Below are 25,825 nucleotides of genomic sequence, written 5' to 3'. Positions count from 1 at the left end.
TCAGTTCACCACCTTCCAAAATGCTTCCTCTCTCCCAGTGAAGTTATCTTTGTTCCTAACATTAACTCTTTAGTAATGAAACTGTTCTTTTTAAAATATTTTTTACTGAAGTAAGTCAAATCAATAGAATAAAAAGAAGTACAAATAAAAAAGTGCAGTATAATAAAAAAAGTTCTAAAATAAATAAATCGTAAAATAGATCTAAAATTCACAGCATAAGATAATAAGAGGCTGCACCAAGTTTCTTTTGCGGCTCTGTTGCTAAAGCAATACTGGAATTAGTATGTTGTTTCCTATAGTCACATATACATTTATTCTGTTGTCCTTAGATCTAGCAGCAAGGGGCAGAGGAATCCATCTGTAATTTTTTTCAGTAAAGATACACACACACACACACACACACACACACACACCCTTCATTTCTGTACAAGGTGGAACAAATGAGACACGATGCCTGAGGTCCTTGATAGAATCACTCAAAACTCTATGGATGGTGCTAGAATCCACAAAGTACATGCTCTGTGGAATGTCACGCAGCAAAGACAGAATAGTTACATGGATAAAACCTGAAAATAACTGCAACAGATCAAAGGTAACATTGCCAATGGAGCATTGCAGGCAGTAATACAGAAGCAGCTGTCAGTACAAGTCACGTTACATGACTGTTCTTCCTAGGTACCTGTGAAATATTTCCCCCCTTCTGAATGTTTTGTAACCGTTATAATCTGATAGGATCCTTTGGTAATTCAATAAATGCCCCATACTCTGGACAATCTAGATGGTAACTTCTGTTTAGCACTGTAAACATAGGCATATTAAACATTCTGAGTCTATTTGTCCCCCATATAGGGAATATTGGATTCATGATAATCAGGGCAGAAGCCATTACTCCATTAGACTGTGTGATTAACTGATTAATGGCTTACCTCTTAAATTATAGAGAGCTTCATTTCATTAGTGCTGGCCATCTGGGCTCTCACACATCCACTGACAGGAGCTGACCTGATGGCTTCTATTACTGGCAGAATCTCCCATCATTTTCTGCTGATGGAAGAGACTTAATGGATGGTGAGGACCTAAGATACATACTAGGCCAGTAAATGGGGTAGGAATTAAAGGAAAGTGTCTCTGCCAAAAGTTTGTCCTTTTACTTTCTGCTCCTGTTTACTTGTCCTAGCCCTTTTAATTTGCATGCTGGGTTAGGGAGGTCCCAAGCAGAAGAAACCCTGGACCTCAGAGTAAGGTGGCATCTCCCTACATGTTTGAAAGTTCTTAGCATTGAAATGTCAGAAGAGCAGAGTTTCCCAGACTTCATGAAAGATGATGGAAGAAATAATTGTTGGGACACCTTGGGATTTTCTTTTGCCATCAAAGAGCTTAGAGCACTAATTAGTGTTGCTTGCAATAATTCTGTTATATTTATTTAATGCTAACTCTGACTATGGCTGGATTATTTGTGCTTGTGACTGGATCATTGGTATTTTGCATTATTTTTTAAAAACAGTCAATTCTGAAAGCTTTAGACAATATTGCCCTAACATCTGTGTTCTGTTCACACTACTTAGTCAGATGCAGATATTTGTGGCAGATTCTGAACTACTAGGTCCTAGAATTTCTGCCAGTCTCCCTAGCTTTGATTAGGAAGAGTCATAATCAAGCATCTCCTTTAAAAAATAAATAAAAAAGTCATCATATGGTGCAGTGTGGACTGAAAGAGCCTGTTCAGTTTAATGTCCAGTCCTGCATAAGTTTTGCAGCAGTGAGGACCTTATCAAGATGAGACGTAATGCTTGCTGCTCTCTGCGTAGATTGGTTCAACTGTTGAAATAAGCCACCATTCTGCAAAAAGGAATCTAATAAAAACCAAGACCTTTTGCTTGCGTTAAAATTAAAATACAACAGTTTACTTTTTGTATGCATCCCTGCATCCTGAAATACCATGTGTGTTGCCACACCTCAAAAAGGATATAGTAGAGATGGAAAAGGTTTTTTGGCTATGGCACATTCCGGGGTGGAGTAGATGATGCATAGAAGGTCAGCAGTGTGGGGAAAAAAATGTGGTGTTGGCTTTGTAGGTTTCCTGGTCTATTCTAAACAAGACACTGTTTTTTGCTTCTTGTCCTTCTTATAAGACTAATTCGTATTTCAGCTGCTGCCTCACCTGAGCAGCCTGCCTCATTCCTCCACTAGCTGCAGCCTGGAGGGTTTTTGCAAAGGCTGCAATGAGCACAGATAAAATATATTATCATAAATCAACACCTCCTGCCTATATCTAAAGACACAAACAGAACCCTCCCCCTCCTTTTCCCAAAGAGAATGCTAACATTTAGACATTGTGAGTTCTGCAGAAAGATATTCGTTCCTGTAAAATAATCCGAAAAGACAGGATCTCAGATGAGAACTCTTGATGGCAGAAGCCTGCAAGGGAACAAGTGTTAGCATGGCAGAAAGGGTAAAGTGTAGAAGCGCTTCTGTCGAGAGGATCCCCAGGATACAACAGGTTCCATGTGACACCTGGCCGCAGCTTCTGCTCATGCCGAACTTTGCTGTCAGGTCTAGTGCAGTGCCAGTGATATCTGTGTCTTAGATGCCTGGGTGAATCATACTTGGTTGTGCAGGGGGAAAAACTTCCCTTGTGTTGTGCTACTCTCACCACCCCTGCATGCCTGATGAAGCCACAGTTGTTAAGTTGTGGGTGAACATATCAGACGACACAGCAATTCTTCAAACAGCTCTTGTTTATTCACAGGCCAGAACAGAACTGAACTGAAGGGTTCAGCCAGCCTGCTTATATAGAGCTCCACTAGAACGCAACAGTAACCATTTTCTGTAACTATCCAATCACTGAACGTCACTTTCGATCCCTTATTTGCATATGTGGACCTTAAATATCTACAGTATCCTCCTGCTGGCCCAGGGTGAGAACTTCAGTACATAACAGCAGTCATGTCTGAAAAGGGGTTATGATTGCCAGGTTGGGTAGATTGAGGGAGATGGTGAAGTAAGTGTAGAAGAAGGAGCTCAAATTAATGAACTTTGGAAACACTGTCCTAAGTGTGGCAGGGCAGACCACTCACTTGCCTAACTGGGTCACCCACTCATTCAGACTCCAGGCTTCCATTACCCTGTTGTGTGTGCAAACAAACAGGCGGGAGATGGAGGCAATGGCAACATGGGAAGTCCTGCCTGGGCCACCTGCCTGCCCATTTGCTTGCTTGCTCTTGTGCCACTAACCTGGTCTGCTGCTGCTGCTGCTGTCATGTTACATGGTTGCCACATGAACTGCAATGTGACAGCTTATTTTTCTTACAAAAACGTAACATAGGAACATTATTACTGCCATGTATGGATGCTTATGCATCACATTTACAAGAAGAGTTGGAGATCCTTAGGCCTCTAGTCAGTCCCTGGGGGGTAACAAGATACTGGACTAGATAGGCCTTTGGTCTGATCCAGCAGAGATGTTCTTATGTTCATATGGCTGATTGTGAGGTTTGTGAGGATTGTGAACCAACTACTTTGGTTGTGAGGTTCAAAAGCATTCTGCAAACTCAGTACTGTCTTTTCTAGGTCATACACACACCATGCAGTTAAAGCACTTTTATACCACTTTAATAGTGATGACTTCCTCCCAAGAATCCTGGAAACTGTAGTTTGTTGAGGGTGCTGACCTCACAGAACTACAATTTCCAGCACTCTTAAGCTATTGCTGTTCCCAGAGTTCTCCATGACTTTTAAGGTGGCATATGTGTGCTTTAAGTATATGGTGTGGGCATGACCCTAATTTATCAGGTGAGGAAATACCTTCATTAGTTTTGTAGGGTGCTATTGCCTTTCATATCTCAGATGCAGAGCTGTGGTATAATGATCTAGAGTACTTAGAACTGCAATCCGAGCTAGGTTTCACCTAGTTGTAGAGGGAGATGTTATTATGTATTCATTTAACTCAGTTCCACAGGTGTCCACTTGCATCTTTTGCCTTCCCCTTGTCACATTAGGTACTGGGATCCTTTTATCTCTATTGTCTCTTGAATTAACCCTAAGATTGCCTGTCAAATTTGTACATAATCAAACTTTTCATTTTCTACTTTCATATTTATCCCTATTTTTGCAACAATAAACTCTGACATTCTTAGGTTCTATCTTTTGGTGTGTTATTGGTATTGTTGTTAGATATATGGAAACATTGCAACAGGGCATTCCAGGCAATAGGGAGTCTGTGTGTGTTTTACATATTCCCATTTAGAGCAGACTTCCCTTCAACACACAGTGGGGATTACTCAAGATGCAGAGTTTGGAAAATGGGAGGTACTTGAATACCTCCAAGTCTACAGACTGCCTTGATGCCACTGCTCATCTTACTGATGCTGTGAAAACAGCAGAGAGAAAACTGCTCTGTCTTTGAGAGAATCCCCCACCAACTTCTATGAGTGCATAAATGGAAATATGGGAAGCACACAGAGACTCCCTGTTGCCTGGATTGCCCCGATGCAATGTGTCCACACAAAGAGGAGGGTCTAATGAGTCATCTGAAGAGCTATTTGCACATGAGTCTTATGTCTTGAATAGGGAATGATCAGGCCCAAAATATTCAGAAGTGACTCTAATGTTTGAGATAGTGAACTTAGAAAGACAGTGCATGTATTTCTTAGTAGTAGGCAACTTTCAAACTACCAATGAATGTAATTGCAAAACTGAGATTTCTTAACACTGTACAGTATAGCCTTTCCAACACCACAAGAATCATTCTTTTTTAAGGATTGGCTTTGCAACTGTGTTAATCAGTCCCTGCTTGCTCCTCCTCCTTCGATTCTGGGCAATCCTGCTAAAGCTCTGTGCAAATGAAAAAGAACCAAGAAGGCTTTTCAGAGGCTGGAATTAAAACAGATAAAATGTGACGAAGCGTCCTGTTAATGCTCAGTTCTCTACGCAGCCGCAAATAAACTCAATTCCCCTTAAAACATGCCTGTTCAGAGGTAATGAAGGAGAACTGTTGAAGAAAAGGAAGCGAGAGCTTTTGAGGAAAGAAGTGGGATTGAGACCAAAGTGGCTAAATGTAACCTGTTCATGCAGATAATAAATGCAATATGATGCTTTAGAAGCCTTCCTCTGTAGTGCTCAAGACTACAATGCAAAATATCTTGGATTTATAGAAAGTAGACCTAATGCGTTGATTGCTGAGCTTGTGAACTGGAAAATAAAACCACACAAGAATAAACAACAGAACAGATGGCTGAGGCATAATCTGAGGCATGCAAGGCACGTTATGCATCTTTCTTTTTTTAAGTATTTGAAATGTGTGTTCTTTCCCTTTTCTATTTGCTACTATTGCCGCCACCTTCTCCAAAGTCTTCGTGGAACTCTTACTTTGTTTGTTTTCACTTGGCAGTATATTTATTTGTATTCCTCGTTAGACTAATTTAGCTCTGTTGAGCAGTTTCATCTGAAATAGATCTTGTTAGAAGAATGGGTGTGGGGTACTGTCTTTAGTTAATTAGGAGTATTAGTAGTTGCTTTTATTTGGGACATTGTTAAGAACATAATTGAGCAACCTGCTTCCCAGATGCCTCCAGGGAGCCAACAAGCAGAGTTTGAGGGCAGTAGAACTCTTTTCCATTGTTGTGCCCCAGTAACTGGTATTCAGAAAGATGCTTTCTCTGATCCTGAAGATGGCGTGTAGCTATCCAGCATGACTTGTAACTGTCAATAGCCTTTTCCTCCAAGAATTTGTCCAATCTCCTTTTTTGCTAGTATATGGGGAGACGGGAAACGTGGGTTTATGGCAGGGATAGCCATTGTGGTGTCCTCCAGATATTTTTAGACTACAGCTCCCATTATCCCTGACCATTGGCCATGCTGTGTGTTTAATAGGATAGCTGTTGGGGTTTGTGGAAGCTCCCAGGCTAAAGGCAGGGCAGGTGAGGGTGTGGATGCTGTGAGATTTTGACCAGGTTCGGCCCATCTGAAGCTGATACAGGCTCGTCTTATCTTGAGCCCAAGCAGAGCGTTGTCACACAGCAGAAGGATAAGCAGGTAATGTGCCACGTGCTGACTTTATTTACAAGCTATGCTGAGAGCATACAAACATGCATCCTGCCTCTGTAAGAGCAGAGAAGCAACTGTCTCTCTAACAAAGAAACCGAGAGAACATTGAAAAACAGGAAACCAGTGTACGTCACATCCAGTCTCCCATTCCCGTGGGAACCCAACAGTAACTTGGACTGTGAAATGCAAAACAATGTTTTGTGACATGCATTCGCTGCTCAGTGAGGAAGCAGAAACCAACATGTGTGTTCATGCATGCAGGTTTAAGGCTGAGACAGACCTGAAGGTACCATCTATCTCTGGTGATCTGATGGGGATGTAGTAAACCTGCTGCCTGGTAGGAGTGCATCCTACTTGCCTCTACTTGTATATTTGTAAATAAAGCAAGCGTTTTAAAGTGCCATAAATATTCAGTGCACTCCCCTACAGAGGAAGCTAAAATCTGGAATGTGCTGCCATTGGAATTTCTTGCTTCTTGTAAATGGGCAGCATGTGAGAATATAGAAGCATGTTTGATCCTTTGGGGTAAAATATATTTCTTGGAATCTTTCACTTTATTTATATTATTTATATATCTCCCTTTCCATATGGCATAAGGCAGTTTTACAAAATCAAATAAGGATATATAAAATTCATAAAATGGTGTAATTCTTAAAACAACAGCTTATCAACTTTATTTTAAAAAATCAATAGAGAGCAATTAGTAATAGCAGCAGTATGGTTCAATAACTTGTCTGAACATGATTTTTTAATGTGGACATTAATTTTTAACTTTTCCCAGGTATTTGCAGGAAATTTATTAAACCATTCCAGATAGAAATATAGGGAGCTCCTTGGTGCTCCAATTAGCTTGTGTAAACCTAGTGCAGCCTGGGGCTATATTCAGTGCTGCAAGAGTTGACTTCTGCTTTTGCATCAACACTTTCCTCTTATCCCCTAACCCTCTGGAGCAGATTTAAAGAGTGTATGATAGGGATGGAGAAATCTTATTGCAGTCCTTTCCATCCTGGTTCTGAATGTGGATGTCTTAAAGTATGCACAGTTATGCAGCAAATGACACACATAGATGCTGCCCCAAGCAGATTTGCAGTGTTAAAATTAGAAGAAGAAAAATAGAGTAAGCCTTCAGATCATCTCATAAGTACCATGGTCTAACCAGCTGTCAGAAAGGTTTAGTTCACAGATCTGTGGTCCATTCTATGGACTGGTTCAGTGGAACAGATTGGGGCCTGCCTCTGTGTGTGGGGGGGTGGCATTTATGGTAGTCTGCAATGAAATCTTCTGACATTCCTAGTGTGCATGGCAGGGGGTGTTGCAAGGCAGGGGTGAGGAGGAGACCAGATTCTGTGGCTGGAAGTCTGTTCTTGATGTGTGCGAGTGTGCATGTTGTAGGTTTGTGAATAAGGATAGAATTGTGAATGAATGGAGACATACAAATTTTGAAATTTAAGCAGCAAGAAGCTTCAAATCTCAAGATGTTCCTTTCATAGAATTAACTATTGCTTAATGGTTTGTTTAACCAAAAGTGATACTGTCAGCTGCAAATGATAGAAATTGATAAACCTGTGCAGCAGAACTGCCTGGCTGAACTGTCTCCTTCATTGTGGTTAATTGAATATCATCTGGAAATATTCCCATATCATTTTGCTACTTCTGATTCAATGCGTTAATTGCCAGGGGAATTTGCAGTCCTTTCATTTCTCTTTCTATATCTAATCATGTTCCTTTCCTCTCTTGATGTAGAGAGAAAACACATTATATTCTGCATAAATATTCTCTGCAAAATGCCCATTTCCTGCTAGCACAGCAGCCAGCTTTATCCAGCACTCTCCAGTAGGGGTCTCTTCAGATGTGGGAAAAAATTAACTATTGGACAAAATTAACTATTCTTATAAAGGGGAAATTCACCAATGAGGATTGGAAGAATGATTGAGAAACGGTTTTGGCAATAAGCAAAAATAAATGTTCCATAAAAATGTTCAACATTCTGTTAGAATATGTATGTGTGTTTGAACAAGTTAAAATAATCTATAATTTACAGATATTAGAAAAAGCTATTTTAAGATATTTCAAGATGGCATAGTATTCCTTGTGTTTTAAATGAAATAGCTAGAAATTATTGTAAAAATTGGTAAAAAGGTAAAAAAGAGAAGCATTACTTTCTTCCCACTTAAAAGTTAGTTTGATACATTAAGGTTTTTGCTGGCTCCCTACTAAAAAGGCTACTCAGCTTTATCTGCTTTATCTGCTTTTCCTATCGATCCATAAATGCTAAGAAGCTGTGCTTATTGTTGGATATAGTCTACTAGTATGTGACCACCTGTGCAAACCTTTCAGCTCATAGCATAAATATCAGCAGGAGGGGAAATCTGTGTCAGATGCAAGGGTCATTAGAATCTTCCTCAGAATCTTGCTTTCCTGTTCTTCAGATAACGACAGCTGTTTTTCAGTTTACCAAATATTAACAGTTTTAATGCTAAGCAATCTTCTATACACAGGTTGGCTATATGTGAGCTTTAGCTTTTACATCAGTTTTATTGCACAGTGCAGTGTACATTGATGATACTGTATTAATAATAATACGAATAGCCAGGATTGTACAATTTCACATATTTCTGCACAGATGAGAGAAGCATTAGACTTGCTCCCCTATGCTTCTCAGCAAATTGCTGGAAGCCAATGCTTAAATTTCACAGATTTGAAAAGATGGGACTGGTTGAAGAATGTTTGGTTCCTTGTTTCCATTAATTCTTTTTTCTTTTGTCTTTCAGGTACTATGCTATCTGCTGCCAGCCGCTGGTTTATAGGAATAAGATGACACCACTGCGCATTGCTGTAATGCTGGGTGGCTGCTGGGTAATCCCAATGTTTATTTCTTTTCTCCCTATAATGCAAGGATGGAATAGCATTGGCATCATGGACTTGGTGAGTAGACCCTAGTTGTCTGGTGTGAAGTTAAATTTTGTATGAGCAGGTCTTGTATTGACCAAAATCCCTCATCTCTTTAAATAGCGTGCAGTTTCACCCAAGAAGATTGAAAGAGAAGTTCAAAATTGCTTCCAGACCATTTATATTACCAAACCTAGGGTCAGAAAGGCAATTTCACTTCTGTCATAGTGTTGGCTGCTGTGCCTAGGAATTTATCACCTTCCCTTGGAAATCTGAACCCCACCTGCCACTTTATTTTACTGAAATGACTCTGACCTTTGTGCACACTCTAGAACTCATCACTATTCTTTTCCATTTGTGATCTGAATATTTTATCATTCACTCGATTCACTTGTTCCACTTGTTGCTAAAGTTGACAGAGTTGGTTCTAGATAGCCTCCAAAAATATCCTGTGAGTCTATGAAATATCATTACTGTGAATTTAAAGAGAATGAAGTCTTGCTCATGGAATCCTAGAAATGGAAGTTCCTGTAAAGTTGCAGTTCATCCAGAGTCCCTTGCACCGAGTCATTACAAAGTGATTGATGATCTGTAGTTCATTCACAACCTTTTAGGGCTGAAATAAATATTGCATGAATCTAGCACAGCAAAACCCTGATGGACCACTTTGGTTTGTTAGTTAGAAGTAGTTTTGAGAGCAAGCAATTGGAAGCAGCTAAGTGCTGTAGGGAGGGAATGCATAAACCTTCTTCTGATCATCACTTTTCTATAGTGCAGCGGTTCTCAACCTGTGAGTCCCCAGAAGTTGTTGGACTACAACTCCCATCATCCCTGAGCTCTGGCCTTGCTAGCTAGGGGTGATGGGAGTTGTAGTTCAACAATATCTGGGGACCCACAGGTTGAGAAAGGCTGCTATAGTGGCTCCCTCTGAATCACTTCTACATACATATGGTGCTATGTGGAATTCCAGGTGTGTGCTTGCAAAGGTAAACACCTGTCTCAAATTCATGAGGAAGAAGCATATCTGCAGGACAGTTACTTCAGAAAAGCAGTAGAAAGGCTAGTCAGCGCTTTCCCCTCCCTTTTATCTTCCAAATTTCTGCTTTTCAAAGTGGCATTTTAGTAAGAAAAGCAGCCACCCAGATCTTTATTTACACCCACATTTTGTTTAGTATTACCCTGATTTTCAAAAGATAGATTTAAGTCTACCCTAACAGATATATCTCCCTTATCTGGAAGCATAATCTGGAATCCTCTCATAACCTTGGATTATCTCAGCCCAGTGGGTCAGGTCGACAAAGGCAACTGGGAGAATTGGTCATGTTGCCAAAGTACATAATGTCTGGATTTAGAAGCTTTTTATTGGGCTGTGGGACATAAAGTTGGACATTCTGAACCATTAGGAAGAAGGTAAAGCAAATATTTAAATGTGTAGTGAGAGCAGCATTTTGCATGCTATGATTTAGGCCAAACAGTGGAAGGGACCCTGACTAGATGATCCCTGGGGTCCCTCCCAACTCTACAATTCCATGAAAGTCCTTGAAGGAGACATTAATGATTACATGCTCACTCTGAATATCTGCTGTAGTCTGACAGGGATACTGAGTGACTGACAGATCACAGTGACATCCATGATACCTTCAGAACTCATTGGCTAACATGTTGTGAAAGAACCTTTTCTACTTCTATCTATTTTCCCCTCCCTTCCATTGACTTCCTTCCAGTGGATGCTGTTTTTACTTCTGTGCATTGACAACATGCCACCTTTCATAATAACAGTTCTTTAAATTGATCCTCCTTACCATCTAGTAAGCTTGCTGCCAGCTTAGCATGAGGGACAGTTGGCAACTCTTTCCATGAGACTCAGACCTGATACTTTCTGAAAACTGCTTTCGGTTCATGCTCCATTTAATTTACAACCATGAACTACTACAACTGTCAAGAAAGAGATGGGGGTTTTCATCACCCTGCCTTTCACAATCAGTACTAGCAGGGAATGATGGGCAGGCAGAGGAATGTTCTATGCAGTCAAGCAGTCACAACCATTGCAATAGGCTTGGTGCCACATTTCTGTAAGATTCCACTGATGGAATTATTTTCTTTAGCAGCCTATCAGTAATTAACATTCCTTCGTTCCTCTACTATGCTTCTATACACACATTTGCAATATAGTATCTGCAGTATGGGCATTGATTCAGCAATAACAAGAAGATTTGGGCATTGTGTAATCGTCCGTCCCAAAAAAGGTTCCATTACATTTTGAATTGCGACTCATCCTGATATTTAAATGTCAGAGAATAAACATTTTCTTCACTGTATGATAAACATAAAACATTCAAGGAAGATAATAGAAATGGAGAAAAAAATATTCAATAGGTCAATTCATAACTATATTTATTAATTTTATTTCCCAATATTTATTTACCATTTGATTGATAGAAGTGGTTTACAAACAGAATAAAGAAATAAGATGATCAGTAAAAAAAAGTTTAAAACAAGTACTTTAAACATTCAAAAATATTTTAAATCAATTATTAAAACACACGCCTACATTTTACATGTCTGGATAGGCTTGCCTAAACAAAAATGTTTTTAGCAGGTACTGAAATGAGTACAGTTAGGGTGTCTGCCTGGTGTCAATAGGCAGGGAGTTCCAAAATGTGGGTTCTGCCGGTTACGCAAAAGACACGGAATAACTGGGAAATGAGAAATGGTACAAGGGTTGGTGGGGAAAGTTCCAGATTCTCAGCAGTGTTGTTTTTCATTCCACACATGGGCAAATGAAGCAAAGAGAAGGTTCCATTACATTTTGAATTGCGACTCATCCTGATATTTAAATGTCAGAGAATAAACATTTTCTTCACTGTATGATAAACATAAAACATTCAAGGAAGATAATAGAAATGGAAAAAAAAAATATTCAATAGGTCAATTCATAACTATATTTATTAATTTTATTTCCCAATATTTATTTACCATTTGATTGATAGAAGTGGTTTACAAACAGAATAAAGAAATAAGATGATCAGTAAAAAAAAGTTTAAAACAAGTACTTTAAACATTCAAAAATATTTTAAATCAATTATTAAAACACACGCCTACATTTTACATGTCTGGATAGGCTTGCCTAAACAAAAATGTTTTTAGCAGGTACTGAAATGAGTACAGTTAGGGTGTCTGCCTGGTGTCAATAGGCAGGGAGTTCCAAAATGTGGGTTCTGCCGGTTACGCAAAAGACACGGAATAACTGGGAAATGAGAAATGGTACAAGGGTTGGTGGGGAAAGTTCCAGATTCTCAGCAGTGTTGTTTTTCATTCCACACATGGGCAAATGAAGCAAAGAGAATACAATTAATGATCAGAGAAGCTATAGTATGTCCTTGTCTTTCTTTGCTTTTTTTGTTCATCTCCCTCAGGTAGAGAAAAAGCAATTCAACAGTATGTCCAACTCAACTTACTGCATATTTATGGTCAACAAGCCCTATGCTATCACCTGCTCTGTGGTTGCCTTCTACATTCCGTTTCTGCTAATGGTGCTAGCCTACTACCGGATATACATTACAGCCAGGGAGCATGCTCATCAGATACAGAGTCTTCAGCGTGCAGGGGCCCCAACAGATGGGAGGCCACACCACCCTGACCAGCACAGCACTCACCGTATGAAGACTGAAACTAAAGCAGCCAAGACCCTCTGTATAATCATGGGGTGTTTCTGCTTATGCTGGGCACCATTCTTCATCACAAATGTAATAGACCCTTTCATAGATTACGCAGTTCCTGCAAAGATATGGACTGCTTTTTTGTGGCTGGGATACATCAATTCAGGATTGAATCCCTTCCTTTATGCATTCTTGAACAAGTCTTTCAGACGTGCCTTCCTCATCATCCTGTGTTGTGGTGATGAACGATACCGAAGGCCTTCCATCTTAGGGCAAACAGTCCCTTGTTCCACTACTACTATAAATGGATCTACACATGTGCTAAGGTGAGTGGTTGTTCAAAACTGGGTTGAGAAAAAAGCAAGGATAATTCTGTTTTCATCCACTATACGGGGAACGGGGATGGATTTTTTTGTACTGAAGTAGCCAGGGCTATGGCCTGATTTAGAAGAGCTGGCATGTGCACATTTCAGTGGGTTAGCCATGGGCCTCCCCTCACTCAAATCTTCCTTGCTGCTCTCAGTATGGCAACAGGTATGAAAGAGGTATCCTGCGAAGGGGATCTATAAATGGAGCTTCATGGTGGAGCACAAGAGGAAAGGGAGAACATATGAGTGCAGAGGAGTATTGTGAAAAGAGAAGGTATCAAGGGAAAGGAATGTCTCCACAGATACCAGAGATATCTCATCTAGTAGCATGGTTCACCTGGATGTACTTGACAAATGTGCATTTTGTTAATACTAAAGTTGATTGTCCTGCCAAGATTAAATTCCTTGCAAATTCCTTTGGCACCTATCAGAGACATGGTGCAGTGCCACTGTCTAGTCTCAGCACGGGCTAATATGTATGTCACACTGGGATTCCAAAGGAATCAATCAAAATGTTTTGATCCTAAGGAATTATTTTACAGATATCAATTTAAATCATTTACTTTGTAAGCACCAAGTCAGTAATTTTTTCTGGCTGAAGTGTTACTATAGGATGCATAACAATGTTTTTGTGGAGACAATGAGTAAGACGTGGTCTATTATTAACAGGCCTTTTGTTTAAAGCTCACATCAAGTTGAACAGGTATTGAACAATACTGAAAGTTTTACTAGTTATTATTTATTTGTTACTGGTATCTGTCTATCTCGAGAGACAATGGAGTGCACCATCAGGGGTGAAGTCAAACTGCTGGAGAATCACAGCACCTGCTGTGGCTGCAGGGACTGGTAATAACTGCTGCCTCCCACATTGTTTTTGCTGTGTTAGCAACAGCGAAGGAGCCTCTCCAGGGCACAAGCCTGGGCAATGTAAATTCAGGTCCTGTACTGCCCAGATGACAAGATCCCCCTCTTGGTCTTGCTGATGTGGTCCAAAGGAAAGCAGAACAATACGTTTGGCAGCAGGAGTTGCTGGAAGGAGGCATACAAGATGCCATCCAACCATCTTACAAATTCCACTCTGGATTTCTGTAGGGTTTACTCCTTAGCCTTTAATTCTCTCAAATATATTCTGCAAGGCAGTGGAGGTTTAGGGTCAGAGTTTTCCTTTTTCTAGATGGGCTACCTTCCCAGGTTGATGAGCCCCACCTGCCCCTCACTTCCCTCTACAGCCATGCAGAAACCACCTTCAGCTGTTGGACCCATTATTGCTCTCATCCACTTAATCCACCAGAGCCTGTCTTTGCATGCAAGGAAAGTCCCTAACTCATTGAGAGTTTGAGACCCATTGGCTACCGTCACATGTATAGCCCACCTTTTCTACATCCATTGTTAAACATGGCTCAGTGACCATAAGAAGCAACACATCACCTAAAAATCCAGTACAGTTTCCCAGAAGCAACAGTAAAGAACAGATCAATCAGATGCTCAGAAGAACCAAAGAGTTTTTACCATGTATAAAATATATGTTAGTAGGCATCAGTCTTATGTCCAGGATATGGGATCCAGAAACATCCAAACAGAAAATCAGTTCAAGTAAAAATCAAAGAAAAATGACTCAGTTCCATGACTCAGTGCACTAAGTCTAGTCTTTTCTAAATTAGTTAATTTGTATAAGTTAATTTGTTTTTAAGGGGAGAGGGACAGGGCTGCCCTGGGAGTGGGCCCTAGCCAACGGAATGGCTGGGGCAGCTTCCATGGGGGGGGGGGATGCATTGGGACACCTGATCTCAGTGATCACAGGCATGGGGATTTCTTATTGTTGCTGAGATAACAAAAGGATTTTTCCTGGTTTGTAGGGTTACCTACAGATTGTCAACCTTCCAGCAAATACAGTGGTACCTCGGGTTAAGAACTTAATTCATTCTGGAGGTCTGTTCTTAACCTGAAACTGTTCTTAACCTGAAGCACCACTTTAGCTAATGGGGCCTCCTGCTGCTGCCGTGCTGCTGGAGCACGATTTCTGTTCTCATCCTGAAGCAAAGTTTTTAACCTGAGGTACTATTTCTGGGTTAGCGGAGTCTGTAACCTGAAGTGTATGTAACCTGAAGCATATGTAACCCGAGGTATCACTGTATTTGAGCTCATGACCTTAAATTTTTTACTTAGCATTAGTTGCTATGATGACTGAGGCATAAAACTTTCAAAGGAACAGAGGAGATTGTGTTTCTTCGGCCTGTTTATATAAAATTGGGAAATGCTGAGGCACTAAGATTAAACTCCACTGAACAGCGGAAAAGCTTGCTTCATCATGCAGGCTTCCATCCATCCTCCTCCCAGCTGGAGATTCTTTAACGATCGAACATAGCTGCTCAGGAATGCCTGCTGTGCACACTGCTTCATCAGAGAGCAATTATGTTTTGGTTTTCTCAGCTTCCTGAACTGATGAAGAAGGTGTTTGTTAGGTCCCTATGTGGTTGTAAATTTTACTTGGGGTTTGATAATAGAGACTGGTCTAATGGTGATCTGTGGTCCACTCTGCTTACCTAAAACTGTGGGGGCGGGGTTAGAGCTGGGGCAAGTGGGGGCGGGGAGTTAAATTGCAGAATACATTTTTTATTTTTATTTTTAAAAAGGTGTCATTGGAATAAGACAAGAAGCAAGTCTTGGAGCAAAAGCATGGATCCCCCTTTCCTCGAGGGCTCATCATAATGTGTCCAAACTGTGTGTTGAAGTTTAAAATTGCATGTGTTATGACTTCCAGTGCTTGTGGCCACCTGGAAGTCATGCTGATGAGTCACAAGTGGGGGAGAGACACCATTAAGGAATTGGCAATAATGTAAAGGTCTCTCCAGCTATGCTGATCTCTGTGTCAAAAAAACAACAGGGTATTGTTTGGAGACACTTTCATGCTCTCAGGGCTCATGAAAGACTTTCTGAAGAAGCAAAACCAAGTCTTTTTATCCAGGGGGGTCAAATGTAGTCAGTGACTGCCTATGCCTTTTTGTGTCTGACGAAAAAACTCGGCCACCAATCAGCTATATAAGATGAGTTTGTTGGACCGGGCCAATGACCTGTCCAGGCCAATGTCTTGTTCTCACAGTGGCCAATCAGATACCTGTGGGGGGACCTGCAAGCGGGATCCAAGCACAGGAGCACTCTCCCCTGCTGCAGTTTCCAGCAACTGGTATTCGGAAGCATTAATGCCTCCGACCGTGAAATATAGATTTATTTCAGTAAGCAGTAATTTATTCTTTGATATCTGCTGTTTTCAAAACAAATTTCATCCACAGCTACAGAAGAGGATTTGCAGTGAGAAGAATGATACATCTGTGCAAACTGGGAAATCTGTGCAGCCATTATGAATTTATTATATATAAATATTTGGACACTTAAATCATAAGCAGCACTATGCTGAAGGGCATGATTGAATGCATTCCATACTGTACAGAATTTAAGTACTCATCTTAGTTTAGATTGATTCCTGTATTTTACAATTACTAATGATAGGTTTAGGTTTCAGTTCCTTCCAGCTCTAAGCAGCAGGTTTGTGAAGCAATGAGTGTAATGAAACATGAGTTTTCATCACACTCAAGTCAAGATGCATCAATTTAAACACACCATTTCCTTTATCTGAACAACAAGAAAGCTTTTGATACAGACTTTTACTAAATTTTGCAGGATTACTTTCTCTAGGAACAACAACAAGAAACCAAGCTGAAATAGTTAAATATAAGAATTATAATGCTATCTAGTATATGTATACTTGCGTGGCAAATGACTCTACAGGTGCTGGCAAACGTCTTTAGCTTCAGTCTCAGAAGTCATAAAATCTTGATTCAAAGGGAGGAATGCAAGCTCCTGAATTCTTCTGCTTAGATTCAATTCCAGTCTGGAGAATTGCAAGCATCCACTCACCCCTAAACCCACAAAAGAGAAACTGCCAGTTGTCAAGAGTAACTTCTTCTAGCTGTGCAAAATTATCAAAAGCAAGATTCCTACAATCCGATGAGACAGGGAGATCTTTGCTGCTCCTTCCTTGTGAGTAGAGCACATAATGCCAGTGAATTTTTCCTACAAACTGGAAGGACAATGGAATTCCATATGTAGCTGGACCTATTCTGTAGTGTGAAAATGGATTAACAATGCATGGAACACCTTGTCTGAAGGTTCAATTACGCCAGGTATGGGGAACCTGGAAAACTTCAGGTGTTACTGGATTACAGCTCTCATTGTACTTGACCATTAGTCCTTGATGAGTGGGACTGATGGGAGTTGTAGTCCAACAATACATGGAGGGCCACAGGTTCCTCACAGTCCAATAGTGCCTGATTATTTGCGAATGTTGGCAAATTTCTCCACTGCTGAGAGGCTTATTGCCTCTGAACCTGGAGGTTTAATCAAGCCAACATATCTTACATTTGTTAAGACCTACCCATTGTATCTCTCTTAAAAGCCACCTTTTCAATGTTTCAATGCTAGTTACTTTATTCCACATGCAATTGGCACACAAAACAACTTTCAAATCTGCACTACATTAGAATATTATCAGGAATATGCTGGGTTTGTGTGTGTTGAGGGCAAGAGTGTCAGTCTCTTATGGCCCCTGGTAGGTGATGCTAAGTCCAGGGTCTCCACAGAGGAAAAAGATGCTACAGGGATTGGACTCAGGGACTGACTGATAGCAAACATGCCAACCCAGAGAAGCAATAGAAAGTACCTAGTAACCATAGCCATTTACTATGACACGGAATTCTTTAAATCTTGTGTCTATATGAAGATGTGCTTTCTTTTCTCTCTCCTGCTGGCTGATTTAATGTGATCAGAGCTAAGAAAGCCCTTGCTAAGTTTTATACCCACTCAGTGCAAGACTCAGCCTGAAGCAAAGCATTAAATGTAGCAACGTAAAGCACCGTCACAAAACAAACTAGGGGAATAGACAAGCGTTGCTGTGAGGGGTGTGTGACAAAACAAGACCACTTGGTGTCAATCTGGTGCCCCACTGTTTTTAATGTGACCTTTAAAAAGCTCTATGTGAGTCAGAGCCATAATTTTCTTGACTGCTATGATTTTAGGTTCCTTTGTATTAGCTTTGCCTCCTACGTAAATGGCAGAAAGTAGCTTGGCCTTCAAAATACATTTTATGATAGCATCCTATAATGAAACAGATTTCAGACCAATATTCTTTCCTGCTGCCTGTCTCTCACTTTGGGTAATTCTGCTAAAATCCTGTTTTCCTCCATATTTCCTTCTTTGAAGGCAATGCCAAGGTTTAAACATTCACGACAAAGCAGGGTTTACCTGCACAAAAATATTGGGGTAATTAAGAGAAAAAACGTGGGATGCGGGTGGCGCTGTGGGTAAAACCTCAGTGCCTAGGACTTGCCGATCGTAAGGTCGGCAGTTCAAATCCCCGCGGCGGGGTGAGCTCCCGTCGTTCGGTCCCAGCCCCTGCCCACCTAGCAGTTCGAAAGCACCCCTAAGTGCAAGTAGATAAATAGGTACCACTTTATAGCGGGAAGGTAAACAGTGTTTCCGTGTGCTGCGCTGGTGCTGGCTCGCCAGTTGCAGCTTCGTCACGCTGGCCACGTGACCCGGAAGTGTCTTCGGACAGCGCTGGCTCCCGGCCTCTTAAGCGAGATGTGCGCGCAACCCTAGAGTCGGACACGACTGGCCCGTACGGGCAGGGGTACCTTTACCTTTACCTTTTTAAGAGAAAAAACAGTGTGCAACAGACAAGCATTTCTTGTTTTCACTTTGTAAATTCTCACCAATACAGTTTTCATCATCAAATCAGACGAAGTAAAAACGTGAGTCTGAGATGTATATTGATATCCTTATAATTTTTTTGTTGCGATTTTATACATCTATTACTGATGTCATTTGATGACATGGGCAATCAGCTCTAAAATATGTCCTCCTGTTGCTCTCTGATGTAATTGACTAGCTTCTTCCAAGGACTACAGTTCACCAGAAATACCTTGTTCTCTTCATATGGCTTTCCTTTAATCTTCTCTCCAGTTTTTACATTTCTCCCCCCACCCCCCACATTAAGCTGAGCCCTGGAGAAGAAAGTCTCCAGAGACAGAATAAAATCATTCATTATATTTTCAGGAAAATTTTTCCTAACCATCAAAAAATAATTGAGCACTATACAGGAGGAAGGGAGCTTATCAGTTCAGCTAAGGATACCTTGCACTCACCCTAAATTGTCTTTTCTAGTACTGGACAGTATTTCAAAGGCGGCTCTTTCATTTTCCATTTCCTTGGATTTCCAATTTGCTGACCCTCAAAGCTGCCACACTAGTCATTTATCACAAACTTTCAATGTGTTTGTAGCTATTAAGGAAGGTAGATATATTTCTCAAATGATGTTACTCTGTTGTTTGCAGCCTGCATCTTGCTTAACTTATGTGTCTCCCAGAATGCCAGTGATAGTGGAAGTGTGTTCTTGGTTTACATAGCTAGAAAGGGCAGCTGCTGGGTGGATTGTTGAGGTGAACAAACTAAACCTGCTTGTTCAGGGAAGTTTTTAATGTGTGACATCTTAGTGTATTTTTGGTCTTTGTGGAAGCCGCCCAGAGTGGCTGGGGAAACCCAGCCGGATGGGCAGGGTACAAATAATAAATTATTATTATTATTATTATTATTATTATTATTATTATTATTATCATCATCATCATCATCATCATCATCATCATCATTATTAAACCTGGACAGAGCCCAGTGGATAACCATGGGACATACAGCTACTTCCTTTCTGAGTAAAGAGACTGGGTACAATGGACTTGGGACCTGCACTTGTTGTGTAAGCCTTTCTGTTGTTCTCCTTCACAAACAAATCTGGGAGTAAGCAATTAATTATATAGCAGATAAAACAGCCGAAAACAGTTTCTGTAACAATGCTACACTGTTTATGCCAAAAAGCCAATGCCAACATTTTCAATGAAGCATTTTTAATGAGGGAAGTTCTTCCTCTCATGCAGAGCTATTTAGTGCACAATGTTGTGGTATCTCAGAAATAAAAGTGAAGGCTAGTTGAAACATCACACCATGTACACAGGTACACAGATTCTGTGCAGTGATATACTAAGCAAATCACCACCACCACCTCCCGTATGAACTTGCCTTGGCCTCTAAAATGTGAGTTTGGAAGCTCTCCTTTAGATGCTATTCTTCGTGGTGGTTGAAGACCACAGATAATACTTTTTCAGTGATGGTTCCACATTTCTGGAATTTCCTCCCCAGTTGGCTTTGCAAGGAACCAACATTCAGGCTTGATATTAATAAATTTTCATTTTGTTTTCACTTATGACTGGAGCGATCTGTAATTTAGCTGCTACTTTTTGTGATCTATTTGTTCTTAACTACTTTGGGATTGTTTCAGTTGCAGATGTCTATGGATTTATTAATGCACTTTTGATAGTTCATAATAGAAAAGTAAAATAGTAAATAGTAAAATAGTAAAAAAAACAACAAAAAGCATAACATTTGAATCCTGCTTTCCACAGGGCTGTAATGACTTATTAGTGTTGCCAGAGTGGGTGTGGTGGTCTACATACATGCATCCCAGCATAGAGAAGGGAGTTATCTCTAGCTTCCAATGCCTTAAGTTACAAGCTTCAGTTTTCATCAAACTATAATGCATACAGTTTAGGAGTGACAGGAAAATGATGCAACTGGCTTCCATCTTTGCGAGGAATCAAAGGTCATGGGTATGTTTCCTTTCGTATATCCTAATGGTGAACATCTCTGTATAATAGAAAACAGCTTGCCTAATTTCCTCAGTTTGGACATAGAAGAGTTTCTTTAGAGGATTGAAAACATTAGAAGTTTCAAGTTCTTAATTAAATTTATGTATTTTGCTTAGATGTAACATTCATATATTTGTCAAAGCAGCGGCATTTGCATTCATTTGCTACATTTATTGTAGAACCTTTTTTCTCAACTCTTCTTCATATCCTTGCCTGCAAATATCATTGTGTGTTGCTTTTTTGTGTATGCTTTTTATTACTCTCCCTCTCTCTGAAGAGCTTTTAAATTGATACTTTGATGGGGAAGACTTCATTACATTTAACAGAATGTCGTTCTTAAAAGAATCCTGAGTAGCCTGTAGCTATATTAGTCCTGTTGGATTTTGCTCTCCACCTAAGTAAAAAAACAAACTCTAGGCTGGTAGCTCGCAAATTTCTTTTTTTGTAGACCATTTGGTGGACCAGTTAATAAAGGTTTGTTTGTTTACATATCAAAGCACATACATAACTCATATTTTTAATTCTTAATTAGTATCATCACCCAAACAGTACCACATTATGAAAATCGTGGGCTTTAAATCACATCCTTTAAGTGGTAGAGTCAGTGCGTTTTTTCCTGGAAGTACCCAACGGTACCACCACCTTTTTGCGAGGAAGGGGGGCTCTTGGACCCCGTTAGAGCATCACACCTTTCCCCCCAAGCTCGGGAAGTATTTGCCCAGCTTAGGGAAGGAGGAGCACTGCTGACAGGATCTTGGAGCCCTGCTGCCTTCTTCCCAAAGCTGGGTACAGGAGGCCTCTTCACCTGGCCGGCAAAGCCACAGTAGGTGGGTGAGTGAGGGAGCATCGAGCAGCCAACTGGCTCTCCCCATATAGCAACTAATAAAAAAGCTATGCACGTATACACACTCTGCACGCCCCCATGTTATATTCAGTTCATTAAAATGTGTAAAATACATACGATGTTGGTTGTTAAGCCAACTCAGCCAGATGTGGAACCGGCTAGGGTCCTTGGGTAGTAGGCTATGGTGGAGATGGTGGGGGTCTCAGGTGTACTGCCAGGGGTATGGTGGATGTTGACTCCAAATAACCTGCCCAGGGGCCATTGATGAGGAACTTACACACATCACTCTTGATAATCAGGAGGTCCATTCCCACTCAATAAAGTCCAAGGCAAGCCTGTCCCCCTGGAGTGGCAAGTCATGTTCAGTTTGTTCACCTTCATGGGTTAGGCCTTGCTTCCTGGGGGAGGGGTCACTGCAAGTAGGTCCGCAGTGACTCTGCCTTACATATAATAGTCATTTGGTTTATAGATAGTACTAGAGGTTGGAGGAAAGCCTTTGGTATTTTCATATTTCTGAGTTCTCCGCCCAGGACTGTGGAAAACATGTTCTTTCACTGTTGACAGAAGTGGGTCCTGGTCTTTAGTGAAGTCAGTGTCTTAAATTTACTGCAGAATAAGAAAAAAAAAGGTAAAACTGGCATTGAAAGAAACCCTCTTTTGTTCAGCTACAGATAACTGGAATTAATTGCTGGCAGGGGGGAATGCTCACAGTTTGACCCTGATTTGTACCTTAACAGGAGAAGAAGCTAGACATAAAAACATTAATCTTTGTGCCACAGATATGTTGTGTGTGGATTTAAGCTAAAACTCCAGTACACAGCAAATATATACATACAATGCATGCCATCCTAATATTTTTTACACAGCCAAAAACTCACAAGCAATAGCCTAGAATATGTATTAAGTAAATCAATACATGAAACAGTATGTGTTGTCCTTTTCCAGTCCATATTTTCATTGCAACTATTTGGTAACAAAGTACCTAACTTATGTTTCCAAAATACTTCTCTAATTTTTAGCTGTTTATACAATTCTTCCCCTGAGGTTTGTACTCATTCTACACAGCAAAATTGTGGGGATTCCTTGTCATGCTTACATGCAAGAAAGGAATTTTACTAATACAGCCTGTGATTTATTTGTTCTTATGTGACGCTCATGTTCACAAATATGTGTTTAAATTTTTCTTGTAGTCAATACTGACATAAAATATTGGGCAATGGCAGCACACTGAACACAGGAAATACACATGAAGGAATAATCTTTCCCCTGGGGAGAGATGCATGGCAATCTGAACCCAATATTTGGTTAGCAGCATGCAACAAACTATTTTCATCAGGGCAAATGCTGCCATGGGCAGACAAACTTGCATGCTGAGTGCTGATTGTCCCATTCAAGGCAGAAGAAATGCCTTTGCTTCAACCAAAATTCAGCTTCCATGTTGACTTTCCACTGTGGGAACTGAAAGTAATTTCATGGCCCTTTTGCTGAAAAAGCAAAAACTTCAGAAGAGAGGCTGAGGTGGAGGCAGGTGATGAAAGAGGCTAAAAGCAGTATGGGTAGTATCTACAGATTAATGGAAACATATTGTACAGATATCTCTCAGCAAATGCTGTTATGATAAAGGGAAGGAAGAATTCACTTTTCGCAGCACCACAAGCTACCTGCTTTCTTAATTATCCATCTTAATTTCAAAATGAATCGGTATAAAGGCCCACTTACTTAGAATTTAACCTTCATTAACTTCTACTTTGAAAATGCATTTTAAAATCCCAGAACTGAACTTCAGAGATAATTAAACAAGACATCATAAGAAATGAAAAGAAAGCTGGAATTTCTTTAATGAGCTGTCTTGCACTTTTGCTATTGTTTTGACAAGGTGTTTTGCCAGTATTGGTTGGCATCTCCAGGGTGCTGGGCATCTTGCTGTATTTTGTGCCTTGGCTTCACAGCTGTCTGCAACTCCAACCAGTCATAGACGATACCTAGGGCCAGGAGAAATCCTCCATTTCTGAGCCAAAATGAAGTTATCTTTTTGAAATTCACATTCCAAATTTTATGATGCAATTCCCCAACCAAAACATGTGTATATTAGGGGAAAGTATGTATGTAAATGCATATGTTAGTGAAAATAACATACAGAAATGCATAGTATTGTGAAAACTGCAAAAATGTATATATTGGAGGAAATATGTACTAAATCCTGGTGAAATTTTAAAGGACCTTTTTAAAAAAATTGCAAAGTTGATTGATGATTTTTTTAAAAAGAATAGAAACTCAAAATACTGTGATACACTAAGCTTTTGTGGAACCATGCCTGGATGCATAAAGTGTCATTATTTGTAAGATATGTACATTGGTACATGAAGGGGAGAGATGGCAACCTGTAGTTTATGGTGAAGGAAACATGGTTTGGGTTTGTGGCCACTCCAGACTCCTGGTTAGGGCTCACATGAATGGATTTTCTTCCATTAAAAATAAACACCCATGCATGTATAAAGTGTGCTAGAAATATCAGGCTAGAACTCCTGTCCTTGCAAGGTAGTCAGCTATGTGCTGGTCTGGAAGAATGTTCAGTGGTGTGAGCAACCAACTGCTGTCTGAAGTTGAGAAACAGCTATACCATTTCTGGTATTTAAGACCTAGTCCAGAATATCTTTGGAATGGAACATTGACAGAAAAACATTACTCAATGAGCTTGAACTGACCATTTATTTGTTTCGGTGTGGCAATCCATTTACAATAGTTCACTATTGCTTTGCCTTTGACAGATTAACAGTTAGAATACAGAGACGCCTTAAGAGCGTTATCAACACTCCTACAAAGAGTGTTTGTGCATTTTCAAAAGCTGTAAAGCTTAAAGTCCAGGCAGCTCTAAAGGTATAAACATCTAATATGTCACCCCTCTCTTGCTGAAATATATGTGAACTGCCTGCTGTAGAGGTAATTTTATCATCATTGCTCCTACCCACCATCCTGAGGTTTCTCAAGCAGCAGGTGTCCTTGTCAGGGAAGTGAACCCTGAGTGGTTCCCCCCAACCACTAGGAGGGGGAAAATGTAAATAGAGGCAGATGAGAAAGCACACAGCAGGACATAAAAGGCTAGTGGAAAACCTGTCTGACTGCCTTAGCAATGATCTCTGTCTCTTTCCCTTTCATGTTTGCTGTTGTTTTTAATATCTGGCCCTCTTTCTTAGTATTTTCAGAAATGCCCTCACTGTCAAGCATTGTGTTAGTCTTCCAAACCCTTCTGCTTTACATTTAAAGATCAGGCATCTTGGATATCTAATCCAGCATGAATGTTACAGATACAACAGTCAAGCATGCTATTGTGGCTGCTGGATCGATAGGAGACATGAAGCCTGAATTCTCATTATGTAAGCACCATCAAGCCACATCACATTGATGACAGATCATTAACCCAAATGGTATGTGCTGCTGTTTTAAGTCCTGCCATTACAGGGCAAAGGCCAGTAGCGTCTGCAGGAATCAGTGTCTAGGTGCAGAATCAAAGCAGGAAAAATTGACTGAGTTGTTTAATTGCACTAAAGCTGAATACCTTCAATGTCTAAAATACATCCAGTTTGTCTTTAATTATTTGTTGAGTATAAAAGACTGTTGCAATTACTGAGGCAAAAAATAATCACAAGAGTACAAGTACTTTGGCTCTGTCTGGAAGTTTAGCGAATTTAATTGTGGTATTCCCTGCCCCATTATCCATGGCTATGGCATCTTGCTGTCCTTGTGATAATTGTGTTAAAGTTGTTTTTAGAAATGGTTTAACAATGAAGTATTATGTGTAGGGTTTATCACCTTGAGATATGTTTTAATCTTAACACCTTTGATCCTTCCAGTATTTGGAATGTCTATTAACATATTAATGATCCTTACTAAATCTTCTTATATGAAGCTACTGTGATAATTGCATTTGCTGAGTAGGTGTGATATACTCACCAATCTCTCTGTTAGCTTTTTCCATGTAACTTTTGAGTATGTGGGGAATGTTTTGGAATGATTTCCTTAGAGGCGCAATCATGAAATTGCTCTTGTGTACAGGGCTGATTCCAGGTTTGACGATGCCCTTTATGCCCATCCAATTGCAAATGAATTTGGGGGAAAATCAAATCCAATTGCAAATGAATTTGGGGGAAAATCAAATGTTTTGAAATGCACTGGAGCAGCACTGTGTTGGGCGCTCGGAGATATTGCAGGGATTTTGACATGGTAGCTCTTAACTGACAGGACAGGAATAAGTGCTGGGGAGCCTTGTGG

At 40.3% G+C, this 25,825-nt stretch overlaps 1 protein-coding gene across 6 annotated transcripts in view; it reads left to right on the top strand.

Moving 5' to 3' along the window:
• Positions 1–25,825, top strand: part of HTR4 (5-hydroxytryptamine receptor 4) — a 159,854-nt gene that overhangs the window by 95,521 nt on the left and 38,508 nt on the right. For all 6 annotated transcript variants that reach the window (XM_081852146.1, XM_081852149.1, XM_081852147.1 and 3 more), the window contains exons 5-6: positions 8,817–8,970; positions 12,351–12,919. In XM_081852146.1, coding sequence (XP_081708272.1) covers positions 8,817–8,970; positions 12,351–12,919 — 723 coding nt within the window. The remainder of the gene's footprint in view (positions 1–8,816; positions 8,971–12,350; positions 12,920–25,825) is intronic.

The sequence above is a fragment of the Podarcis erhardii genome (genome assembly GCF_964252035.2).
Source record: "Podarcis erhardii genome assembly, chromosome: 2".
Taxonomy (NCBI): Eukaryota; Metazoa; Chordata; class Lepidosauria; order Squamata; family Lacertidae; genus Podarcis; species Podarcis erhardii.
Note: the sequence above shows the minus strand (reverse complement) of the source record. Positions and strands in the feature narration are given on the sequence as shown.